This window comes from Alosa pseudoharengus, unplaced genomic scaffold (assembly GCF_046254945.1).
Source record: "Alosa pseudoharengus isolate Yale_2024_CS ecotype anadromous, Long Island Sound unplaced genomic scaffold, YU_APseudo_1.1 YU_APseudo_1.1_scf_6, whole genome shotgun sequence".
NCBI classification, from domain to species: domain Eukaryota; kingdom Metazoa; phylum Chordata; class Actinopteri; order Clupeiformes; family Clupeidae; genus Alosa; species Alosa pseudoharengus.
Genome location: NW_027468848.1, coordinates 9844095 through 9867079, shown reverse-complemented (window position 1 = coordinate 9867079; position 22985 = coordinate 9844095). Strand labels below are relative to the sequence as shown.

Genomic DNA, 22985 nt, shown 5'->3' with positions numbered 1-22985 from the left:
TCTCACTCTGCTGCTGCTTCTCAGAGTGTGCGTGGTGTGTGTGAGAGCTAGAAAATGGCGGAGGCAATTTCTCGGGAGGAAGAATCTTTCACATGTCCAGTGTGTCTGGAGCTGCTGAAGGATCCAGTGACTATTCACTGTGGACATACTTTCTGTATGAGGTGCATTAAGGGCTGCTGGGATCAGGAGGATCAGGAAAGAGTCTACAGCTGCCCCCTGTGCACACATGTCTTCACTCCCAGACCTGTCCTCTACAAAAACCCTCTGATTGCTGAAATGGTGGAGAGATGTAGGAAGTCCGGAATCAAAGCTACGGCTCACAATTATGCCGGACCTGGAGATATGGAGTGTGATGTCTGCACCGGGAAAAAACTCAAAGCTGTGAAGTCCTGTTTGGAGTGTCTGGTGTCTTACTGTGAAAGTCACTTCAAAGTTCACAATGATGCAAACCCAAGAAGACACTTAGTGATTGATGCCACAGGCCAGCTACAGGAGAGGATCTGCTCTGAACATAAGAAGATGTTTGAAATATTTTGTCGTACTGATCAGAGTTGTATCTGCTATCTGTGCACGATGGACGAACATAAAGGCCATGACACAGTCACAGCTGCTGCAGAATGGAAAAACAAACAGGTGAGTACTGGAGCTACACATATGGAGCCTTTTACTTCTCAACAGGTAGTCATATTCTCTAATGACTTCCTTGCCCTTTTGAGAAGATAATAACCAGGAAATAAATATCAGGTGCACAATCCAGTGTTGTATGAAATCAGTCATATGTTGCGAAAAATAGGCCTACAATGCTTTATAGGTTTTGACTTACAATTTAATGTTTACTGTCTACTGAAAGTTACTGTCAGTGGTCTAACTGAAAGTTCATGGGGATGTGCAATGAAACTTATGGTGAAGTATATGTCTGTTTTTATCAACAGAAGCAGTTGGGGCAGACCCAGAGGAGATTCCAGCAGAGAATCCAGGAGAGAGAGAAGGAGCTGCAGGAGCTGAGGAAGGCTGTGGAGACTCTCAAGGTGAGTAGACAAGGTAACAGCAGACAGATGAAGGTTTCACCTCTCACATGTTATTATGACCGCCGCGCAGCGAAGCGGCGGTCATATAGGTTTAGTCAGATTTTGTTTCTTTTTTTTTCTTTTTCGCATGCCCAAATTTCCGTCAATGAGTCCCGGGACACTGAAAGACCGGGGTACACGAAACTTGGTGGGCATGTAACCCCACATGGATAGCATGGAACCATCGTTTTTCGTTTTGATCTGTAGCCCCCCCGCTGGACTGGACCCCCCGAAAGGAGGGTAGGGCATACACAGTTTTCTGTGAATATCTCGATAACCGTAGGGTTTAGGAGGACCATTTTTTTTTGTATGTTGATCTCAAGGGGCCATGTCAACCCATTCCATAACCACTCATTTCATGTATAGCGCCACCTAGTTAAACACAAAAAAGTAAAAATGAGGTGTTGTAATTGAAGGTATCTGTGACCTAACATAGTCAAAACTGCACGAAATTGGAAGTGTAGCATCATTATGACACCCTCTGTATGCACGCCAAATTTTGTGGAATTCCGTTCATGGGGGGCCACACAATAAATTCATTTATGTTACTATACACCAACTGGCCTGTAGGTGGCCAGAGACAGTTTTCTGTGAATATCTCGAGAACCATAGGGCCTAGGAGGTCCACCTTTTTTATGTATGTTGGTCTTAAGGGGGCATGTCAACCCATCCCATTACCACTTATTTCATGTATAGCGCCACCTAGTTAAAAATTAAAAAGCAAAAAATTAGGTGTTTTCATCACAATATCTCTGGCTGACAAGGTCAAAACTGCACGAAATTAAAAGTATAGGATCATTATGACACCCTCCGAATGCATGCCAAGTTTTGTGTACTTTCGTTCATGGGGGGCCTTACAATAAAATAATTTATGTGTACATTTAGTGACGTACACCAACAAGGATTCCCGGGACACTGAAAGACCGGGGTACACAAAACTTGGTGGGCATGTACCCCCACATGGATAGCATGGAACCGTCATTTTTGTTTTGATCTGTAGCCCCCCCGCTGGACTGGACCCCCCGAAAGGAGGGTAGGGCAGACACAGTTCTCTGCGAATATCTTGAGAACTGTAGGGCCTAGGATGACCATTTTTTTCCGTATGTTTGCATCCAGGGGTCATGTTAACCCATTTCATGTGCACACATGTGCACAAACAGATACACACACACACACACATAAATTCACAGTAATCATACGTATGACACATACTCACACAGTAGACATATGTACGCTTGCATGCACAGGCACATACGCAGGCACACACACAAGCACGCACACACACACACACACACACTCACACACACACACTCACACACCCACACACATAACATAAACATAACACAAACAGGTGGGGTTGTATAAAATTAATTTTACATGTGAAATCTATGAACTAATCATGTTTTGGTACTTGTTGTCTAGCAGATACCAGTGAGAATTGAGTGTGGATAATGCAATTTAGTGAGACAGTTAGAATCATATAGGCCTTTCAGCGTGATTTCTTTTTGTGGAAAAAATGTGCTGGACTGGGCGGCGGTCATATTTTGTACCGCTCTGCGGTACATCTAGTTTTCATTATTGCAGCTGTGTTGATGTGCTATACTGTACACACAGACACAGATATACGGTTGTTTGTCATAACATTCTCCCTTTTTATTCCATTGCTTGCTAATGATGAGTATGAATTAGGGGTGTAACGGTTAATGTATTGGTATTGAACCGAAATGGTACGGGTGTCACGGTTCGGTGCATGAATTTACACAGAGAATACACGGTATAAAAATACATAAAACTCGTGTGCGGATTAATTAATGTAATGCGCAATTACTGTTAAGTACGAGAGTTATGAGAGTTCTTTAGCGACACCTAACGCTAATCTGTACCCTCGCCTTAGCTCTGAAGCTCTGATTGGCGCCTATGTTATTTTTATGTCAGGTCGTTGGTCGAGTCAGTCAGTCAGAGATAGCAGCATTAAGCGAGTGGTGGCGACCCACAAGAGTTACGGTGCAGATCCACTAGCACTTCACTTCATTTTGTCGTGTCGCATTCCACTCTAGTCCTATGGGTGACGTCAAGCGACTTTAACGCACCCGCAAAGCATTCCGGGAAGGCAGCGCTGCATTTGACATAATGTCGCGCGTCAAAAAGCTGGGCGATGCCCATCTTTATGCAAATGAATCCGTTGAACGCGAGGCGACTATCCAATGAAAGGACGAGGTTGTAGGTCCTTTGTTCTACCACAACGGTGCCTGTGAAACGTTGTTTCCGCTTACAAGACAAATAATGTTTTAACGATCTCTTCCACGACCACCTAGTAGTCCATAAAACAGACAAAACTAGGATTTGGATGATATTGACTGTTGGTGTTTCTGGTGAGGATTTGAGATTGCATTGAGTAGTTTAAATAGTGCTAGTGGATCGGTACGACAGGAAATTACGCAATTTTGACGTCACATTGTCGCGCTACGGGTGCCGCGAGTATGTAGTACGCTTATGTAGGACGCTTTAGAGCAGTGGTCCCCAAACTTTTTCTTCCGAGGGCCAGCTCACTATGCCTGGCTCTAAGAGAGGGCCAGACACTCGGAGTATATCAGTAACCATAAATACCTTTGTGCTGTGAACAACAACAGTCTGCCTTAGTTGAATATTCCATTACATTTAATCATAGGCTACTGCAATTTAATACCATTGTTAGCTGTGTTTATATTGCCATCATACCATGTAAAATGTAGCTCAAATGAAATAATACTGATAAAAAGACTTTAGCATTCCCAAAAGTATTAGCAGGGAGTCCCAAAAGTATATTTTATTTAAAATGTGTGAACTCTGTGTCTTTGCATACACAGCTCAAGTTGTGAACAAGCAATATCCTACAAATAATTTAAAGTTCTCAAACTATGAGACTTGCTGGCAAAAACATCTGAAATGACCACCATTCTAACTTTCACTCACTTGATGAGAACTTTGTGAATTTGTATGAACATTTGAAGAGTGAATAAAAAATAGAAATAATTATCCCAGAAAGTCCCAGAAATAGAAGTTAGTTAGGTATTAACAATTAATTGATAAACTTTTAGAATACTTTGAGCACTGATGCAGTCAGCATAGGCCTCTTACATTGTTTGCAGGTAGGTTCATTCCGTTTTCGATGGCAAACGCGAAACAGCGCCAAAACAACCACCAGTGGACAAAAAGAATATTACATGTGTATTGTTAGACTCGCCATAGAGAATGAATGGGGGAAATTACGGAGGTTATAGTTTGACGATGTCGTACTCCCGTGTGGGCCAGATGCTATATACCACAGACATGTTTTGGGGGGCCACCCAAAATGAGGTGGCGGGCGTAGTTTGGGGACCACTGCTTTAGAGGATCCTCTGGTCTCTTTTAAGGTTTGAGAACTTTAGTTAAGTAGCCTAGTAGGCTACAGGCGAGAGAGTGGTGGATAAGATGAAACTGTGTGTCGCCGTTGTTCAGCAGTTGTTGAGTATGTGAGTGGAAATATATCGAACATGCTACACATATTCGAAGCCATCACCCAGATGATGTAGGCTACCAATCACTGAAACGAGAAAAAAAACTTCCCCTGCGCTTCACCAGCCTTTGGATACACATACAAATAGGGCCAAAACCTATGGCTTAAATTAAATTATTTCGTAATGACAGAAAGCTATGTAAATCGTGTGGTAATTACCTTTATGTTAGGGTAACTTGTAACTTCTCACATGAGGAGCTGGTAGTGTTAAGTGGCCTGTTCTGCTGAACTGGGGGAGCCACTGAAGCACATCTTCAACTTGAGTCTACGTCTCGGAAAAGTTCCAACACTGTGGAAGACATCATGTCTCACCCCCGTCCCTAAGAAGCCACACCTGTGTTGCCCCCTGCAGGTAACCCCCAGAACCTAGTCAACGTCAGCCGCTTCTCAGCTCAGACGTAACCCCAGGTGTGATGAATAGTCTTAGTTTGATCAGCCACCTGATTGGTTCATGTGTGAACATGTATGAGACATGCGCAAATACGAATAGTTAATAAACTAACAGTTCAGCAACATGGTTGTCCAGCGTGCTTTATGACATGGTGTCAGAAGCGGTTTAGTGCTCAGTCATATCGTCAAAGTTATTGTGAAACGCCTGTCTTAAGTGAAGATGCTCAAGTTCACGCCGCCGGAAAGTTTCCCGTTTGAGAGGCCGAGTGAATGGCCGGAATGGAGACAGAGGTTTGAACGGTACAGAATTGCAACGAAACTTTCTTTAGAAGATGGCGACGTGCAGGTCAGTGCTCTAGTGTACTCAATGGGAAAGGAGGCTGAGAACGTCTTTAAGTCATTTGTGTTTGACCAGGACAATGATAAGGATAATTATGAGGTCGTGATACAGAAGTTTGATGAGCACTTCATTCCCCGGAGAAATGTGATATATGAACGTGCGCGATTTCATCAACGCCGTCAGGGTGAAGGGGAGACAGTGGAGGCGTTCGTGAGAGGGCTCTACGAGCTCTCTGAACATTGTAATTTTGGCGAATTGAAAGATGAATACATCAGGGACAGAATTGTTATCGGATTAAGAGACAAATCTCTATCAGAAAAGTTGCAGTTACAAGGAGCACTGACGTTGGCCAGAGCAATTGAGATGGCACGGAGCCACGAGCTCATTAAGACTCAAAATTATGAGCAAAACGGAACTAAACTGGAGGAGGTTAAATTCTCCCAACGAAATCGCGGTAGAGGCAGAGGAATGAAAAATAATGCTGATAGCCAGAGAAAAAGACAAGGCAAAGACAATGAATATAGTGAAAGAAAGAAATGCACAAGATGTAACAATCCACACGGGTTTAAAGAATACTGCCCTGCTAAAAAAGCTGAGTGTAACAAGATTGGCCATTTTGCAGTGGTTTGCCACACAAAAGTGGTTCAAGAAGTAACATCTTATGAAGATGAGGGTTCAGAGTTGTTCCTTGGTTCAGTCCAGTGTCAAAGTGCACCAGTTCCACCATGGATGGCCGATATCATATTTGATGGGCAAATTATCAGTTTTAAAATTGATTCAGGTGCAGATGCTACTGTAATGTCTGAAATAAGCTACAAAGGACTGAGAAGTAAAATACCACTGAACAAAACCAATGTCATTCTCAACAGTCCAGGAGGCAAGCTGGAATGTCTAGGCCAGCTGAAAACAAAAGTGAGCGCAAATGGAAAGCCTTATGTGATTGATGCCTATGTAGTGAGAGGGGCCCATGTAGGAAATTTGCTTGGACGCAGCACTGCCATACAGATGGGGCTAATTAAAAGAATAGAGGAAGTAAGTGAGAATGTGTTTGGCTCATTGGGATTGCTAGCATGCAAACCAGTTAGAATAATGCTCAAAAGCACAGTCGAACCATATAGCATCCATGTAGCTCGCAGAGTACCGATCCCATTGCTAACAAAAGTCAAACAAGAACTGGATCGGATGGAGCGGTTGGGCGTGATTGAAGAAGTTTCAGAGCCCACTCCATGGTGTGCCCCAGTGGTACCTGTTGCCAAAAAGAATGGGGGAATCAGAATATGTGTGGATCTCAAGCGACTAAACGAGGCTGTAATTCGCGAGAAGTATGTGCTGCCAACGCTAGAAGACATTATCTCTAAGTTGTCTGGGGCAACAGTCTTCTCCAGTTTGGATGCTGCAAGCGGATTTTGGCAGATCCCATTAGACGATGACAGTAGGAAATTGACCACCTTTATAACTCCCTTCAAGAGGTACTGCTTCCGTAGATTACCACAAGTGATCACAAGTAGATTATCACAAGTGCTCCCGAAATTTTTCAGAAACTCATGACGGAGCTGCTTCGGGACACGGAGGGGGTTTGCTGCTTCATGGACGATGTCCTGGTATATGGCCGCACGCGTGAGGAACATGACTGCAGGCTTGCGGAGGTGTTGCGGACCATTGAAGCCTCAGGGCTAAAGTTGAAGAAGGAAAAGTGCTTCTTCGGTCAAAAGGAGTTGAGCTTTGTAGGCCATCGGCTAAGCGAAGCGGGCATTAGCCCTGACCCCGACAAGGTTCGTGCTATTCGAGACCTAGGTAGGCCCCAAAATCGGACTGAATTGAAACGGATATTGGGCATGATAAACTACCTTTGCCGCTACCTGCCTCACAGTGCTACTGTGCTTCAGCCACTGAACGAGCTGCTAAGAGCTGACTCAGTATGGCGTTGGGACAGGACTCAAGAGGCGGCATTTGCTAAGGTGAAAGACATGTTGGTCACAGCACCAGCATTAGCTTATTATGATGTGAACAAGCCGACCGTCGTCACAGCGGATGCTAGTAGTTATGGGATAGGTGGCGCCTTGCTCCAGGAGCATGATGGAAAGATGCTCCCAGTGGCTTTTTGTTCACGTACTCTCACCGGAGCGGAGAAACGCTACGCTCAAATAGAAAAGGAGTGTCTGGCTTCGGTGTGGACGTGTGAGAAACTGTCACGATATCTCTGTGGCCTGGAGTCGTTCAAGGTGCTAACGGACCATAAACCTTTGGTTCCCTTGATTAATCTGAAAAACCTTGATGAAGTTCCCATCCGCTGTCAGCGACTCTTAATTAGGATGATGCGTTTCAATCCTGTGGCAGTGTATACCCCAGGAAAGTCTTTACTTATCGCGGATACACTATCCAGGCACCCCTTGACAGAGACAGAGCGGTCCGACTTCGAAGAGGAAGTTGAGGCTTACATAGCCAGCGTGGAAGAACATCTGCCTGCTTCTCCACAAAAGTTACTGGAAATAGTGCAGGCTACCAGCACTGATGAGGAAATGAAAAGAGTTCTCAAATATGTCCAGCAGGGGTGGCCTAAACATTTCAAAATGTTACCTGTCCATTTGCGTGCCTACTTTAACCAGCAGGGGCTCTTGAGCGAGTCCAAAGGTCTTCTCTTACATGGAACAAGAATTGTGATTCCAACCAAAATGAGAGATGAAGTATTGGATCGCATTCACGAAGGCCACCAAGGCCTCAGTAAGTGCCGTGAGAGGGCACGCCTCTCTGTGTGGTGGCCAGGCATTGGTGCCGATCTAAAACGCAAAGTGAGTGAATGCCAGACATGCCAGATCAATAGGCCAACGCAATGCAAAGAGCCGCTGTTAACCACAGACTTACCACCAGGCCCTTGGAGACATCTTGGAGCTGATATCTGTGAAACAAATGGCCAGCAATACCTTGTTGTCGTGGATTATTATTCAAGATTTATTGAAATCTCCCATTTGATGGACATGACGAGTAGGAGAGTGATTGGCAAACTGAAGAGCATGTTTGCGCGGTTTGGCATTCCGGAACGGCTATGTTCTGACAACGCACGCCAGTTTACATCTGCCGGGTTTAAGGCATTTGCAAGACAGTATGGCTTTGTCCATGTGACATCTAGTCCTCACTATCCGCAATCAAATGGTGAGGCGGAACGGGCTGTTCAGCAATACTGAATACTGAAGCTGAATGACCCTTTCTTAGCTCTCCTCGCATACCGAGCAACTCCAATTGCATCCACAGGCTGCAGTCCATCACAACTGCTTATGGGGAGACACCTGAGGACAACGGTTCCAACAATAGCAAGCAACTTGGTCCCTGCATGGCCCGATTTGAGAAGTGTGGAAGAAAAGGATCGTAAAGCAAAAGAATCTTACCAGTACTTCTACAATCGCCGTCATGGTGCCAGGTCCTTGTCGCCATTGCATCCAGGTGACCCTGTGAGGATAAAGCTCGATGGTGAAAAGGGGTGGACAACAAAAGGAACGGTCAGTCGTCAGGCAGAACAGCCAAGGTCTTACTACATCACAACTGACCAAGGAGAGTTCCGGAGGAATCGTAAACATCTACAAGCCATACCCGGGCAAAGTCAACACGAACCGGTATCACCTGATTGTGCAACGGACGCTGAGGAAGAGGGCCCACCCGTGGTTCTGAGTGAGCCACTACTTGTGAAGAGCAAAGGGACACCCTCTCCCAGAGCCGAGGCTACCATGGCCATTCCCCATACCCCAGAACAGGCTTCGCCCAAGACCACACGCTGTGGACGTGTGATAAGGAAACCACTACGCTTCCAGCCGTAAACAGGACAATGGGAAATCTTTAGAAAGTCTCTATTGAGCTATCCTTAGTTGTAGCCTAGTTTATTTTATTTTCATAAGAATAAGACTGGGGAATAGATAGGTTGTATAAGAAGTGATGTTTAACATATTTGCAGTAAAGCACTCCAATGTGTTGCTTCTTTTGTTTTGTCAAAGGTGACAGTTGATCTTTAAAAGGGGGGAGATGTGATGAATAGTCTTAGTTTGATCAGCCACCTGATTGGTTCATGTGTGAACATGTATGAGACATGCGCAAATACGAATAGTTAATAAACTAACAGTTCAGCAACATGGTTGTCCAGCGTGCTTTATGACACCAGGCCTATAGGCAGTTAAGATCCACCATACCTCCCTTGAGGTTATTGTAGATAGCAGGGACCTACTGTCGAGTGAAGTCGCACGTCTTCCCTCTGCGGCGCAGATAACCTTTTTACTCCTAATTTTAAATATCCCCCTTGGAAGCTGATCAGGCTTCCGTGGTGGGCTTATTGAGATGTTTATGAAATAAGGAGCAACTACGCCTAGGTCTCGAACAGTTGGCTAACGTGCGAAGATGTTTGACCCTAGAGTTTATCTAGAGACACAGGTTATAGGCTACTTCTTGCTCAGGTTTTATAAGGATGGAGATTTGGTTACCGGCCAGCAGCACCCAAGACCAACTAACCCAAGTCTTAGACAGAGCAGATGAATAACCACAGAAGAAACCAGTTATCTTACCCTCCTGCTGGAATTCGTAGAAAGACCAAGAAAAGACAAAAATACTGCTTGAAGAATTGGATGCCAAGGTTAAATGAGTTCTTTACTTTTCAGCACTTTGGTGATGTTAACAAAATGCGGCGTAATATCCACTTGCAGGTTACAATGTTGTAGAAAATATAAAAAAGTAAATCCACAAAAGAGAATACAGTAAAAGTAGTAAATCCACAATTGGGGCAGAAAATACAATAGTAATCCACAAACGGAGAAAAAGAGAATATACGAAAAAAAGTAAGTCCTCAAAAAAAGGGAAAAATCCGCTGATAGTCGTTCGGCAGTCTCTCACTGTCGGAGTAGCAGTGCGATCCCGGCAACAGGTGGTGCGGAGTTACGATCCGCGGCTTCAGCCTGTCACAAAGTTCCAACACTTAGCTTCTCAACGAAGTACGGACAACGAATCCTAACAATCAAGCGTAACAGCAAAAAGCACGTAGCAGTAGAAGAAAAAAGAAGCAGCAGCCCCGATCGTTTAGTTCGACCCCTATTTATACTAGGTGGACATTCCTGAGACAAATCAATCCTATTTTCCCACGACAGTTTACCTTCTAGAAGCTTCCCACGAGGGCTGGGAATATTCTCACGTTAGCTGGGAACATTCTCACGGTAGCTGGGAATATAGCTGGGAATATTCTCACAATAGCTAATACATTCTAGAAGTCACTGATCTTAACTAACAATTTAAGATAACACGCATTACATACTTCTCCGGGTTACATTTCGGAGATGATACATTACATTCAGGTTTACAGATAGTTTCCAGAGGTTACACAAACAGTTTACATTCAATGGCAATTAAAACAATGTGACACATTACATTTAACAACATACACTTACAGTCATCAAGAGAGATCGGTTACATTCTTACAGGTTACAAACACTTATGGCATTAACTCTTCACACAATGCAATCTGAATACATTCATTTAAACAGTTTAAGGCACTTTATCCATTTCACAGTTTGAGGCATACAATTCTTTACATGCATAATTCCCTAGACTTTACAAGGTCAGGCTACTAAAATACTTGTAATGATACATTTCATTCATCGCATTTTATTATTTATTATGAGGTCATTGTTTGCAATAATGATTCATTTTCCTTTCTTTTATTCACATTCAATAATCATCAAGTATTCCTGAGGTCAGGGTAATCTGGTTCAGTAATCCAGCACATTGTTCAACATCTGTTTCAGCACATTCATTCACTTCCACATTTTCAGGTAGACTTAATTCAATAGTAGGTTGCAAGGTCATTGGTTTAACATTACGATTCAATTCCTGGTCAGTTTCTTTCCTAATTTGTCTAATCATATTTTCTAGATCAGAGAAATTACCTTGATAGCTAGCGCTGAATCTAGCCTTTCTGCGTTTTCGCCTTGTAAGACGTATTGGTTTTGTGCTATCGTTCTGTGGTCCATACGGTCGGTGTTCTGGCAACACGTCACACCCCAGTGAGCTTAATGACTACAGGCCTGTCGCTCTAACATCACATGTGATGAAGACAATGGAGCAACTGGTCTTAGGTATGCTCAGACCCCAGGTATGCCATGCACTAGACCTGTTACAGTTTGCATACCAGGAGAAAGTGGGCATGGACGATGCCATCACTTATCTTCTACACAGGACACAGTCTCACCTAGACAAGGGGAAAAGTGCTGTGAGAATCATGTTATTTGATTTCTCAAGTGCTTTTAACACCATCCAACCCCTCAGACTGGGAGTCTGCTCTTGCAGATGGGTGTGGACGCTCACCTGGTAACCTGGATTACAGATTACCTGACCGAGCGACCACAGTTCGTCAGACTGAAGAACTGTCTCTCTGACACTGTGACTGTGATCAGCAGCACCGGAGCGCCACAGGAAACTGTGCTCTCTCCAGTCCTGTTCACCCTGTACACATCTGACTTCTGCTACAACACCGAGTCATGCCATGCAGAAGTTTTCTGATGATACTGCAATTGTGGGGTGTATCAGGGACGAGCAAGAGGAGGAGTACAGGAGCCTGGTGGAGGACTTTGTGCAATGGTGCAAACTCAATCACCTTCAACTCAACACTTCAAAGACCAAGGAGATGGTGGTGGATTTCCGCAGGTCTAAGCCCGCTCTGCTACCAGTCTCCATTGATGGGGTCAATGTGGAGGTGGTAAGCACCTACAAGTATCTGGGTCTCCACCTGGACAATAAAATGGACTGGTCAGCCAACACTGACGCACTCTACCAGAAAGGGCAGATCAGGCTGTACTTTCTGAGGAGGCTGTGGTCCTTCAATGTGTGCAGCAAGCTCCTCGGCAAGCTCCTCCTGTTGTTGCCAGTGTCCTCTTCTATGCAGTGGTATGCTGGGGAGGAAGCACAAAGAAGAAGGATGCTGGGCGATTTGACAGGCTGGTAAGGAAAGCTGGCTCTGTAGTGGGAGCTAAACTGGAGTGCATCACTTCAATATCTGACAAAAGGACCCTGAACAAACTGATCAACATCTTGGACAATGAATGTCATCCACTCTACAGCACTATTAAAAAGCAAAAGAGCTCGATCAGCTGGAGACTTCACTCACTGCCATGCACAACTGAAAGGCTGAGGAAGTCATTTGTCCCTAGGGCCATTGAACTGTTCAATGCTTCACTAAAGGGAAGAGGAGAGATAGACTTCTCTGCTTAGTCTGTCTGCCTCTCCACCCTCTCCATGTTTGAGTACTGGTAGTTTGGTAGTTGTAGTTTGTTTATGAAATGAAAGGATCAATTTCATTTTTTTTTAAAAGAAGGCAAAATAGTGTGATATGCTCACAGTTAGTAGATTATTACTGTACACACAGTCTTTTAAGAGATGCTGTAGGCCTATTTTCAGTTTTATACCTGATTGTCTTATTTTGTTTACAAGTTACAGATGGAGTCTGGGTACTTATTGCACTGTTTAGCCTACATCTTACACACTTCAGGCTGTTGCAGATAGCTCAGGGTAGGCCCTACTTATTGTACTGTTTAGCCTACATCTTACACACTTCAGGCTGTTGCAGATAGCTCAGGGAAGAGACTGTATGACACTAGGTGGTACAGCCTGAGAGATGCACAATAAAAAAAAATTGCTTGGACATCTTGGACAATGAATGTCATCCACTCTACAGCACTATTAAAAAGCAAAAGAGCTCGATCAGCTGGAGACTTCACTCACTGCCATGCACAACTGAAAAGCTGAGGAAGTCATTTGTCCCTAGGGCCATTGAACTGTTCAATGCTTCACTAAAGGGAAGAGGAGAGATAGACTTCTCTGCTTAGTCTGTCTGCCTCTCCACCCTCTCCATGTTTGAGTACTGACTGCCCGCTACTGCTTTACTACTGTTTTACTAATGTCCACAGCCTAATGTTTTCACTACTGTTTTACTGCTACACTGTTTTTCATGCTATATTAGCACACATGACCAATGGCTTCTGCTACAATACTGAATGGCTGTAACCCTATTACCTCAACCTGTTCTTGCACTGACATAGTTTTTTATATTACCTTGTCTATATTATACTTTACTCTCCTATTTGTCCATATTATTTATGCTGGTCTCTAGACCTTATTCTTGCACTGTTGGACTACTTTTTGCACCTTCACCATGACACTCACTCTCTTGAGCACCTTACTATGCACACAGAACTACAGGACAACTGTTGGACTACTTTTCGCACCCACACCATGACACTCACTCTCTTGAGCACCTCACCATGCACACAGAACTACAGGCCAACCCCGGCCCTGTCACTGCAAGCGTCTCATGCTTGATCACCCTCAAGCACACTGTGGATTTTTTTGTTTAATTTATATAGTATATTTAGTGTTTAGTTTTGTAAGTTTTTCTTATCTTCTACTGTCTCTACATTGGAGTTTGGTTATATGTTTATACTTATATTTACCATTTCTGCTGTAAGTGCATGTTTTGTGTGATGTCTGCATGCTACTGAGACCTTTGAATTTCCCCTTGGGGATCAATAAAGTATCTATCTATCTATCTATCTATCAATCTATCTATCTATCTATTTATCTATCTAAGTGCATAGACAGTAAAAGAAAGTGTCAACGCTAACCAGGCTAATAAACAAACCATGCTACGGTTAGTTAACGTCGAAGGGCAAAGTCACGTGACTTCTAGTTGTAGTTTGTTTATGAAATGAAAGGATCAATTTCATTTTTTTTAGTGTGATATGCTCACAGTTAGTAGATTATTACTGTACACACAGTCTTTTAAGAGATGCTGTAGGCCTATTTTCAGTTTTATACCTGATTGTCTTATTTTGTTTACAAGTTACAGATGGAGTCTGGGTACTTATTGCACTGTTTAGCCTACATCTTACACACTTCAGGCTGTTGCAGATAGCTCAGGGTAGGCCCTACTTATTGTACTGTTTAGCCTACATCTTACACACTTCAGGCTGTTGCAGATAGCTCAGGGAAGAGACTGTATGACACTAGGTGGTACAGCCTGAGAGATGCACAATAAAAAAAATTTGCTTTCTGCATTTTTGTTTTGCTTTTCCCTCCATTGTACCGAACTCGTACCGAACCGTGATGTCTGAACCGAGGTATGAACCGAACCGTGACTTCTGTGTACCGTTACACCTCTAGTATGAATCCATAAATATTGTATTTAAAGCTAAATAAAAATAAAACTAGCACTTTTGCTTCGACCAAAATCAAAACGAGACACCATTCTTACTAATCTTGGGAACCTGGCACACCAGCTCGAATCAAAAGTTACACACCTAGATTTCATCTTATATACAGAGTTAAGCTTCGAGCCCCATATTAATAAAGTTACCCAGACAGCTTATTTATACCTGAGAAACATTGCCAAAGTGCTGCCTTTTTTGAACTCTACAAAATGCAGAGAAACTAATCCATGCCTTTAGCACTAGGTTAGAGTTAGACTACTGCAATGGACTTCTTATTGGTCTCCCAAAAACAGAATTCTGCTGCTAGAATTTTTTACTAAGACTAAGAAAAAAGAGCACATCACCCCTGTGTTAGCTGAACTGCACTGGTTCCCTGTTTCCTGATTGATTTTAAGGTTCTGTTAATTACTGACAAAGCTCTAAATGGTATAGCACCTTCATATATCTCTGCGCTTTTAAAAATATCTTATCAACCACAAGGGAACCTTAGAGCTCCCAATGATTTGTCTGGAGTTCCTAACCAACAGACCTCAGACTGTTTACTCCCTCTTCACCTATGACTGCATTCCTGTACATGGCTCTAACACTGTCAAGTTTGCAGATGACAGTACGGTGATTGGTCTCATCAGCAACAACGATGAGACAGCCTACAGGAAGGAGGTCTAGCACCTAACATTGTGGTGCACTGAAAACAACGACACTGAGGTGGAGTGTGTCACCAGCTTCAAGTTTCTGGGTGTCCACATCTCTGAGGACCTCTCTTGGACTCTCAATGCCTCTACCCTGACCAAGAAGGCTCACCAGCGTCTTTTCTTTCTAAGAAGACTAAAGAAGGTCCACCTGTCTCCTCAGATCCTGGTGAACTTCTACCACTGCACCATCGAGAGCATCCTCACCAACTGTGTCACAGTTTGGTATGGCAACTACTCTACCCACGACAGAAAAGCACTGCAGAGGGTGGTGCCCAATGCATCACCGGTTCCTCACTCCTCTCCATCGAAGCCATCCAGGGCAAGTGATACTTGCGTAAGGAATGCAGCATCATCAAAGACTGTTCTCACCCCAACCACAGACTGTTCACCCCACTCTGGAATGCGTAGCACTGTGGTTAAGCCGCCGCACTGCCAAGCGCAATGCTAATTATGCCAGTGAGGCTGCCGGTTCGAATCCTGTGTGAAGCCTCAAAGCAGGCTGTGTTTTGTGGGGCAGTCGTGACCTACTGGTTAGGACTTCGGGCTTGTAACCGGAGGGTTGCCGGTTCGATCCCTGACCAGTAGGAACGGCTGAAGTGCCCCTAAGCCAGGCACCTAACCCCTCACTGCTCCCCGAGCGCCGCTGTAGGAAGGCAGCTCACTGCTCCGGGTTAGTGTGTGCTTCACCTCACTGTGTGTTCACTCTATGCTCTGTGAGTTACACACTTCAGGCTGTTGCAGATAGCTCAGGGTAGGCCCTAATTCACGGATGGGATAAATGCAGAGACCAAATTCCTTGTATACGCAAGTATATTTGGCTGAGAAACCTGATTTACATTTACATTTTACATTTTACTCCCCTCCAGGAGGCGTTACAGGTCTCTCCGCACCCGAACCAGCAGGTTCAGAGGAAGCTTCTTTCCCTTTCCTGCAGCTGTCACCCTACTGAACTCTAGCTCTGCATCCCGGTGACAACCAACCAACTAAGCCCCCCACCCCAACTCCGCCTGATGCCTCCTTGCCTGTGCCTGTTGAGGTGTCCATGACCATGGCAACCTTAATAGGGAGAACAAGATATTTCTTGCCCTGTCTATGCACCACCTATCTATACCTCTGCACAATGACAATAATAATAATCTAATCTAATCTAATATAAATGCTGAATCATGGGGACTGAAAAGTGTCTAAATTAGCAGTAATAAACTATAATTGTTGCACCCTGATTGCTGTGAGCCCAGTGAGTAAGTGTGCCACTGCTGCCATCTCTACAACACACAAAGAACCACTGACACCATGAAACACTTTCAGCTTCACCTCCCTCTGTGTGTCTCCTGCCCTCCTCTTTGTGTGTCTCCTAACAGAGCTCTGCACAGACAGCAGTGGAGGACAGTGAGAGGATCTTTACTGAGATGATCCGCTCCATTGAGAGAAGGCGCTCTGAGGTGACAGAGCTGATCAGAGCTCAGGAGAAGGCTGAGGTGAGTCGGGCTGAAGGACTCCTGAAGCGACTGGAGCAGGAGATTGCTGAGCTGAGGAGGAGAGATGCTGAGCTGGAGCAGCTTTCACACACAGAGGATCACATCAATTTCCTCAAGGTACATTTGATCTGCCCTCCTGAAACTGAAATTAAATGTAAAGAATAAGACAAAGTATTGAGTTGATAACTTTCTGTGAAATAAATGACAGATGTTAAAACACCACACTGTGTAATAAAAATCTGTATGTGAGCTGTATGATAAGTATGTATAAGTATATATACTCTTTTGATCCCGTGAGGGAAATTTGGTCTCTGCATTTATCCCAATCTGTGAATTAGTGAAACACACTCAGCACACAGTGAACACAGAGTGAGGTGAAGCACACACTAATCCCGGCGCAGTGAGCTGCCTGCAACAACAGCGGCGCTCGGGGAGCAGTGAGGGGTTAGGTGCCTTGCTCAAGGGCACTTCAGCCACGGCCCACTGGTCGGGGTTCGAACCGGCAACCCTTCGGTTACAAGTCTGAAGCGCTAACCAGTAGGCCACGGCTGCCCCTAATACTTGATGTGTGATGAGGTAACAAATAGATTGTATTGCTTTACATGCAGTTACATTTACTTCCAGTCTTTGGGGGAAACAGTCCTGAGTCAATTTTTAGGCCTGTCAGAGTGAGTTGATAGCTTTCTGTGAAATATACGACATACAGTATGCACATAGACACATAACACTGTAATAAAATTCTCTATGTGAGACTCATATTGATAGAGGTTCCCTCATGCTCGCAAATGAGATAAAATCTCTCTAGACTATGCCCCAAATTGCGTGTGCATCTGAGTGTAGCGAGAGAGAGAGAAGTGTGTGTGTCTGTGGTGTGTGTGTGCCTGTTCATGAAGCACATGCAAGACAGAGAGCATCCTGATTGGCCTGTTTTACTAAATCAATCATATGCAGTTTACATAAACAGTATAGCCTAAACAGCTTAAATAAAAAGTGAAAGTAATCTACATAATTTATTGTTACAATTTCTATCTATAGGCATTTCTTATTTTGTGTACTGACCAGAGAAAAGTAGTTAACAAACATATTCATGTGTAGGCTGTTCCAGTATCTAAGTAGGCCTATCTTTTTTCTTTTTGGAGTGGGGGGGGGTGGTCCTTCTGGTACTCCTTCGGGATAAGTCCCTGAAATGACTTTTTGCAGGTGTGGGATATCTGTAACACACACACCAAACCAACCGATTTAACTCATTATGTCTGCAGCCTTTTTAAGGGAAACATCCCTGACTGAATATTCAGGTGGCCTGTCTCACCTTTTGTGTTTCTCTCTGCAGAATGTTGTCAGTCACTGGGGCTCCTTGCAGAACAGTTTCAACCGGCATGACATTAATAATAAACATTCTCAACTTACATTTTTCTCTATAGAATATTCCATCCTTTCAAGACCCGCCTCACTCTAAAGACTTACCCAGAATGACTATCAACCAAAGTTTCTCTTTTGAGGCTGTGAAGGAATCTGTCTCTGCAGTGAAGGTGCAGCTGGAGGAGAAACTGGGTGGCATCTTCAAGCAGGAAGTAGCCAAGATATCTGCAGCAGGTTGGACAAACCTCTAGAATGGACACAATGATGAACTACTTTTATAAGACCCTGTTATGTTCAAACTGTTATGGATTCATTTGACTCTGTATGTTCTGTGTCTCTCAACAGTGGCACATATTCAGATCATCCAGTCTTTAGAACGTGAGTCTGTCATTAAGTTGCATTCCCATCTTCAGCAGAAATACAAATACCTTCCAGAGCTAACAGGCCTGTCACAAATGTTAAACAAACAAACATTTCCCAAAAGGTGGAGTACTGTAACACACAAGATAATACACATGCAATGCAAGATGTGTGTTGTTTTGTTCTGTAGATCCTGGGTGAATGAGTGTCTCTGTGTTGGTTCCCAGATACTGATCCTGAACTCCCAATCAGAAGAACAGACAGTAAGGAGCTGCTGCCACCAAGCAGTACGTCTTTACTGATTGATTATAACAACCTTCAAGTCTTTACTTCTGTGATCTAGTAAAGGAGTGATAGTTTCACTGAATCTTTTCATCTTTAAAACCTGCTTTCAAATTAAGGCCCTTTAGATATTTGAATTTTTCAATAACTGTAAACAATAGCAGAAGCTGATGGAGATCAGATGTGGATTTAGCTTTAACAAACAGTAAACTTAATGGCGAAATCTGGCCATTCTTCTCATAGATCTCCATTTCTCGAGGTCATCGAGTACTGTCGGTATGAAAAAAGCGCTACCAGAGAGGGTTAAAATGGAGCTAGTAATCAAGGATCTTTGGCGCTACACTCTGGAGGCATACATGAGCCTCCATGTACATGCCCCCAGAGTATAGCGCTAGCTGCCTGGCTACTCTAGCTGCTGGCTGCAACAACTCGAGCTACTGTAGGTAAATTAATTAAGTTTGTTTTGTACCAACAGTACTCGTTACCTCTAGTAACAGAGATCTATACGGAATGTCTCTTTAAAATGCACTCCAAACCAGATTACACCCATTATTTCTGGAGTTGTCTTGTGATAATCAAATGATTGAGGTGGGTTAGAACTGAAGGTCCTCTAAACATGACCTTATCCTCCCAATGAAGATGAGGGGCATATTTACTTGTCAGTGCGGGGTTAGAGACCTTTAAGATTTAAGCAGCTGGGGGCTCATAATGCCACATAACCTTCTTTATACAATATCTACTGATGTGATTTAAAAATTGCCATGCTGTCATCATTATTCTCTTTATATTGGATATGTAACTGTTTTATTGGTAGTAAAGTGATATGTCCTGTTTTAGTGTCTGATGTCCAGGCTGTTTATCCTGAACCAGAGACCAGAGAGGAGCTATTGCAGTGTAAGTTGGACACACAAACAAAGACGCACACACACACACACACACAGAGGCACTTACGTACAGATATGTACAGATACACACACACTAATATGTAAGGGATAATGTATAGAACGCCGGTCATTACTGTGAAAATAAGTCCCGACAGGGCGAACCGGACCCCGACGCGCAGCGGAGGGGTCTTGTTCCGCCCTGAAGGGACTTATTTTCACAGTAATGACCGGCGTTCTATACATTATCCCGCTTATTATACGGCTACTTGCCAAAACGAAATAATAAACTCCCCACGATATCACTTTAGCCTACATAACCTAGCCTATTTGTTACCGTTCATCGTGGCATTTGCTGAGAAACAAATAGTTCGCAACAACACACGCTGCTGAACTTGAATCAAACATTCTTTAGAACACAGCTGATCAACCGTCTGCTTTCACGTTTGAATGAAGTCCTTGCGTAGTGATATGAAAGACGTATCAGAAGCACAAACTCCGTTGTCATTGACAGCGGTCATTCTTGTTTTCAGAGGTCCTTTCCCAAGAAATAATGACCGCTAGAACTTTCGGAAATCCCATTCAAGTCAATGGAGCGTTCTACTTGCATTGTGAAGAGCCGTATAATAAATGCAGTTAATATATAAGTTATAAATTCATCCTGTTTTCTCTTCTCCTCCATCAGACTCCTGTCACTTCACACTGGATCCAAACACAGCACACAGACACCTCCATCTGTCTGAGGGGAACAGGAGGGTGGAGTGCGGGGCTGAGCTGCAGTCATATCCTGATCATCCAGAGAGATTTGATAGGTGGTATCAGGTGCTGTGTAGAGAGGGTGTGTCTGGACGCTGTTACTGGGAGGTTGAGTGGAGTAGGGGGGTTTATATAGGAGTCTCATATAAAAGCATCAGCAGGAAAGGAGGGGGTGCTGAGTGTGGGTTTGGACTTAATGATCAGTCCTGGAGGCTGTTCCTCTCTAGCTCCAGTTCCTCTTTCAGGCACAATAATAAACAGACTAAACTCCCTCTAGTGGCCAGCTCCAGAATAGGAGTGTATGTGGATCACAGGGCAGGAACTCTGGCCTTCTACAGCATCTCTAACACAATGACCCTCCTGCACAGAGTCCAGACCACATTCACTCACACACTCTACCCTGGGTTTACATGTATAGATCCTAGGTCATCAGTGAAGCTGTTGTGACCCACACTGTATACAGCAGGACAGAAATGTAAAGACCCCGGATACAGATAGATGCTGTTATCACATCCACACAGACACACACCCATAAACACATCACATCTCATCACCACACATATAAGCCACCACTCACATGTAAGGATCTGGCAGCTGCCTCAGATTCTGTGTTCTTCGGGAAAACAAAAGACAAAAACCACTCCCTCATCTCTAGACCCCAGCAGCTTCTGCGTCTGCACCTCTGGACCTCTGCTGGAACACACATCAGCACACCACACATAAACTACTGGGTGGGAAATGTGTTGATGAGCCCAGTGTTTCACCCCCTCTGATCCTCTCCCATAATCCATCTCCTCTCCCTCCTGCTCCCCCTAACCATCCTTCTCCTCCCCCAGGTTTTCAGGCCTTTAGTCCCTCTGTGGTTGGACACGTGTCTGATGGAAGGCCTACTATCATGTTTATGAGGTTATGCTGACTATTAGTAAATCTTTATGACATTTATGAGACTGATAAAGACATTGGATCTTATATAGCGGTGCATGTGGGCAGCCGTGGCCCACTGGTTAGCACTCCGGACCTGTAACCGGAGGGTTGCCGGTTCGAGCCCCAACCAGTGGCAACGGCTGAAGTGCCCTTGAGCAAGGCACCTAACCCCTCACTGCTCCCTGAGCGCCGCTGTTGTAGCAGGCGGTTCACTGCACCAGTATTAGTGTGTGCTTCACCTCACTGTGTGTTCACTGTGTGCTGAGTGTGTTTCACTAATTCACGGATTGGGATAAATGCAGAGACCAAATTTCCCTCACGGGATCAAGAGTATATATACTTATACTTATGACATACATTCACTTTTTAAATTAAATAATACAAATCACAGGGTCGCTCCTGTAACAGTTATTAATGAATATACATGTAATAAAGTATTACAATTATGAAAGTTGATTTTATGTGACAAGAGCACAATAAAATCAGTCTTGGTAATGTTTGTTTTTGGGATTGGGGAGAAAGTCCTCTGACATCTTGAATATATTTCTTTTGGATTTGTAGAGCTCAAGAGCAACTATGAAATTATTTGTCATCTGTCTGGCTCTCTGGGGGAAATCAGCAGTTAGAAATACAAATGCTGATGATGCCCACGACTTCTCCAGACCACAACACTGCCACCTGTTGACATGACTGGGTATTACAGCACTGATATGTGAGCTGACACACGTTCACAAGATAAGCAGTGGGGGGCTCACAGATATTAACAGACCCATCTAATAAAGAAATGGTAGGAAAATAGAAAGAAGAAATGTATAATGAGATTTGTTTTGTAGTTATTTGATGTAAATCTGTCATATCCTACATGTCTCTGCTTTTGTCCTGTAATGGACGATGCTGATGCTGAGCATTTCCTTTATGCGCACAGATTCACTGGAGTCGACTTCATTCAGACTCAAGTTCATAGAGTGAACTTTTATAACTAGCAGAAAAAAATCATGACATTAAACTAACTCAATACACTACAACATATACAAATACACAAATCATTAATATAAACTCTAAAAAAGCCTCTATACTGTATAGTTGGCTTCTACAGTACAGTTCATTTTGTTAATCATTTCTGTGCAGACTTTGAGGTCTCTTCAGTTGTTTCATATTAGCCTTTATCACCACTAGATGGCGTAATTACAGCTGATATCCAGTTATGAACACAGGCTGCCCTGCAGTTACCCATGCACTTTGTCAGCTCTGATTTGGTGACTTTACTTTAGGCCTTTAGCTTAATGTTTCCCCATTTCCATTATGCCTACGTTTTCAATTAGCTAGTTTGAGGGGAAAATATTTTAGAGTTTAATTTCCTTTTACATCTGTGATACTTTCTTATTTCCTTATCCATGGGAAAAACAAATAATTTTAAGCGACTGGGTTATTTTACATGACTAAGTATTCCGAGCTCACTGCTCCAAGTGTACTGTATGTGTGTGAAGGTGTGCACACTACCCCCGGAAGGGTAAAATGCAGGACAATAAAGTATAAAGTTAACTTACATGAACAGAGAACAGAATATGTAGCATGAAAATATAAGCAGAAGGACTAAATCACAACATTTATTTCATATGCGTACATAAATAGAACAGACTATAATTTAATTGAAACAGAACAGCCTGGAGCATTTTATCAACCAATCAGGG

General features: G+C 43.6%; 1 protein-coding gene across 1 annotated transcript; it reads left to right on the top strand.

Moving 5' to 3' along the window:
• The first annotated feature begins 48 nt into the window (after window positions 1-48).
• LOC143106534 (tripartite motif-containing protein 16-like) lies at window positions 49-21254 on the top strand. The gene is made up of 8 exons (XM_076270842.1): window positions 49-633; window positions 933-1028; window positions 16616-16849; window positions 18154-18325; window positions 18437-18469; window positions 18679-18738; window positions 19571-19627; window positions 20300-21254. Exons 1-8 carry the CDS (start codon window positions 55-57, stop codon window positions 20815-20817), a joined length of 1749 nt encoding a protein of 582 aa, XP_076126957.1. The 5' UTR covers window positions 49-54; the 3' UTR covers window positions 20818-21254.
• Window positions 21255-22985: the final 1731 nt, after the last annotated feature.

Bases quoted from the DNA above. Each gene is read 5' to 3' on its own strand.
- LOC143106534 (XM_076270842.1), top strand. From the start codon at position 55: ATGGCGGAGGCAATTTCTCGGGAGGAAGAATCTTTCACATGTCCAGTG. The intron at 1,029-16,615 runs GTGAGTAGACAA...GTCTCCTAACAG, and splicing joins AGGCTGTGGAGACTCTCAAG to AGCTCTGCACAGACAGCAGT. The intron at 18,739-19,570 runs GTACGTCTTTAC...GTCCTGTTTTAG, and splicing joins GGAGCTGCTGCCACCAAGCA to TGTCTGATGTCCAGGCTGTT.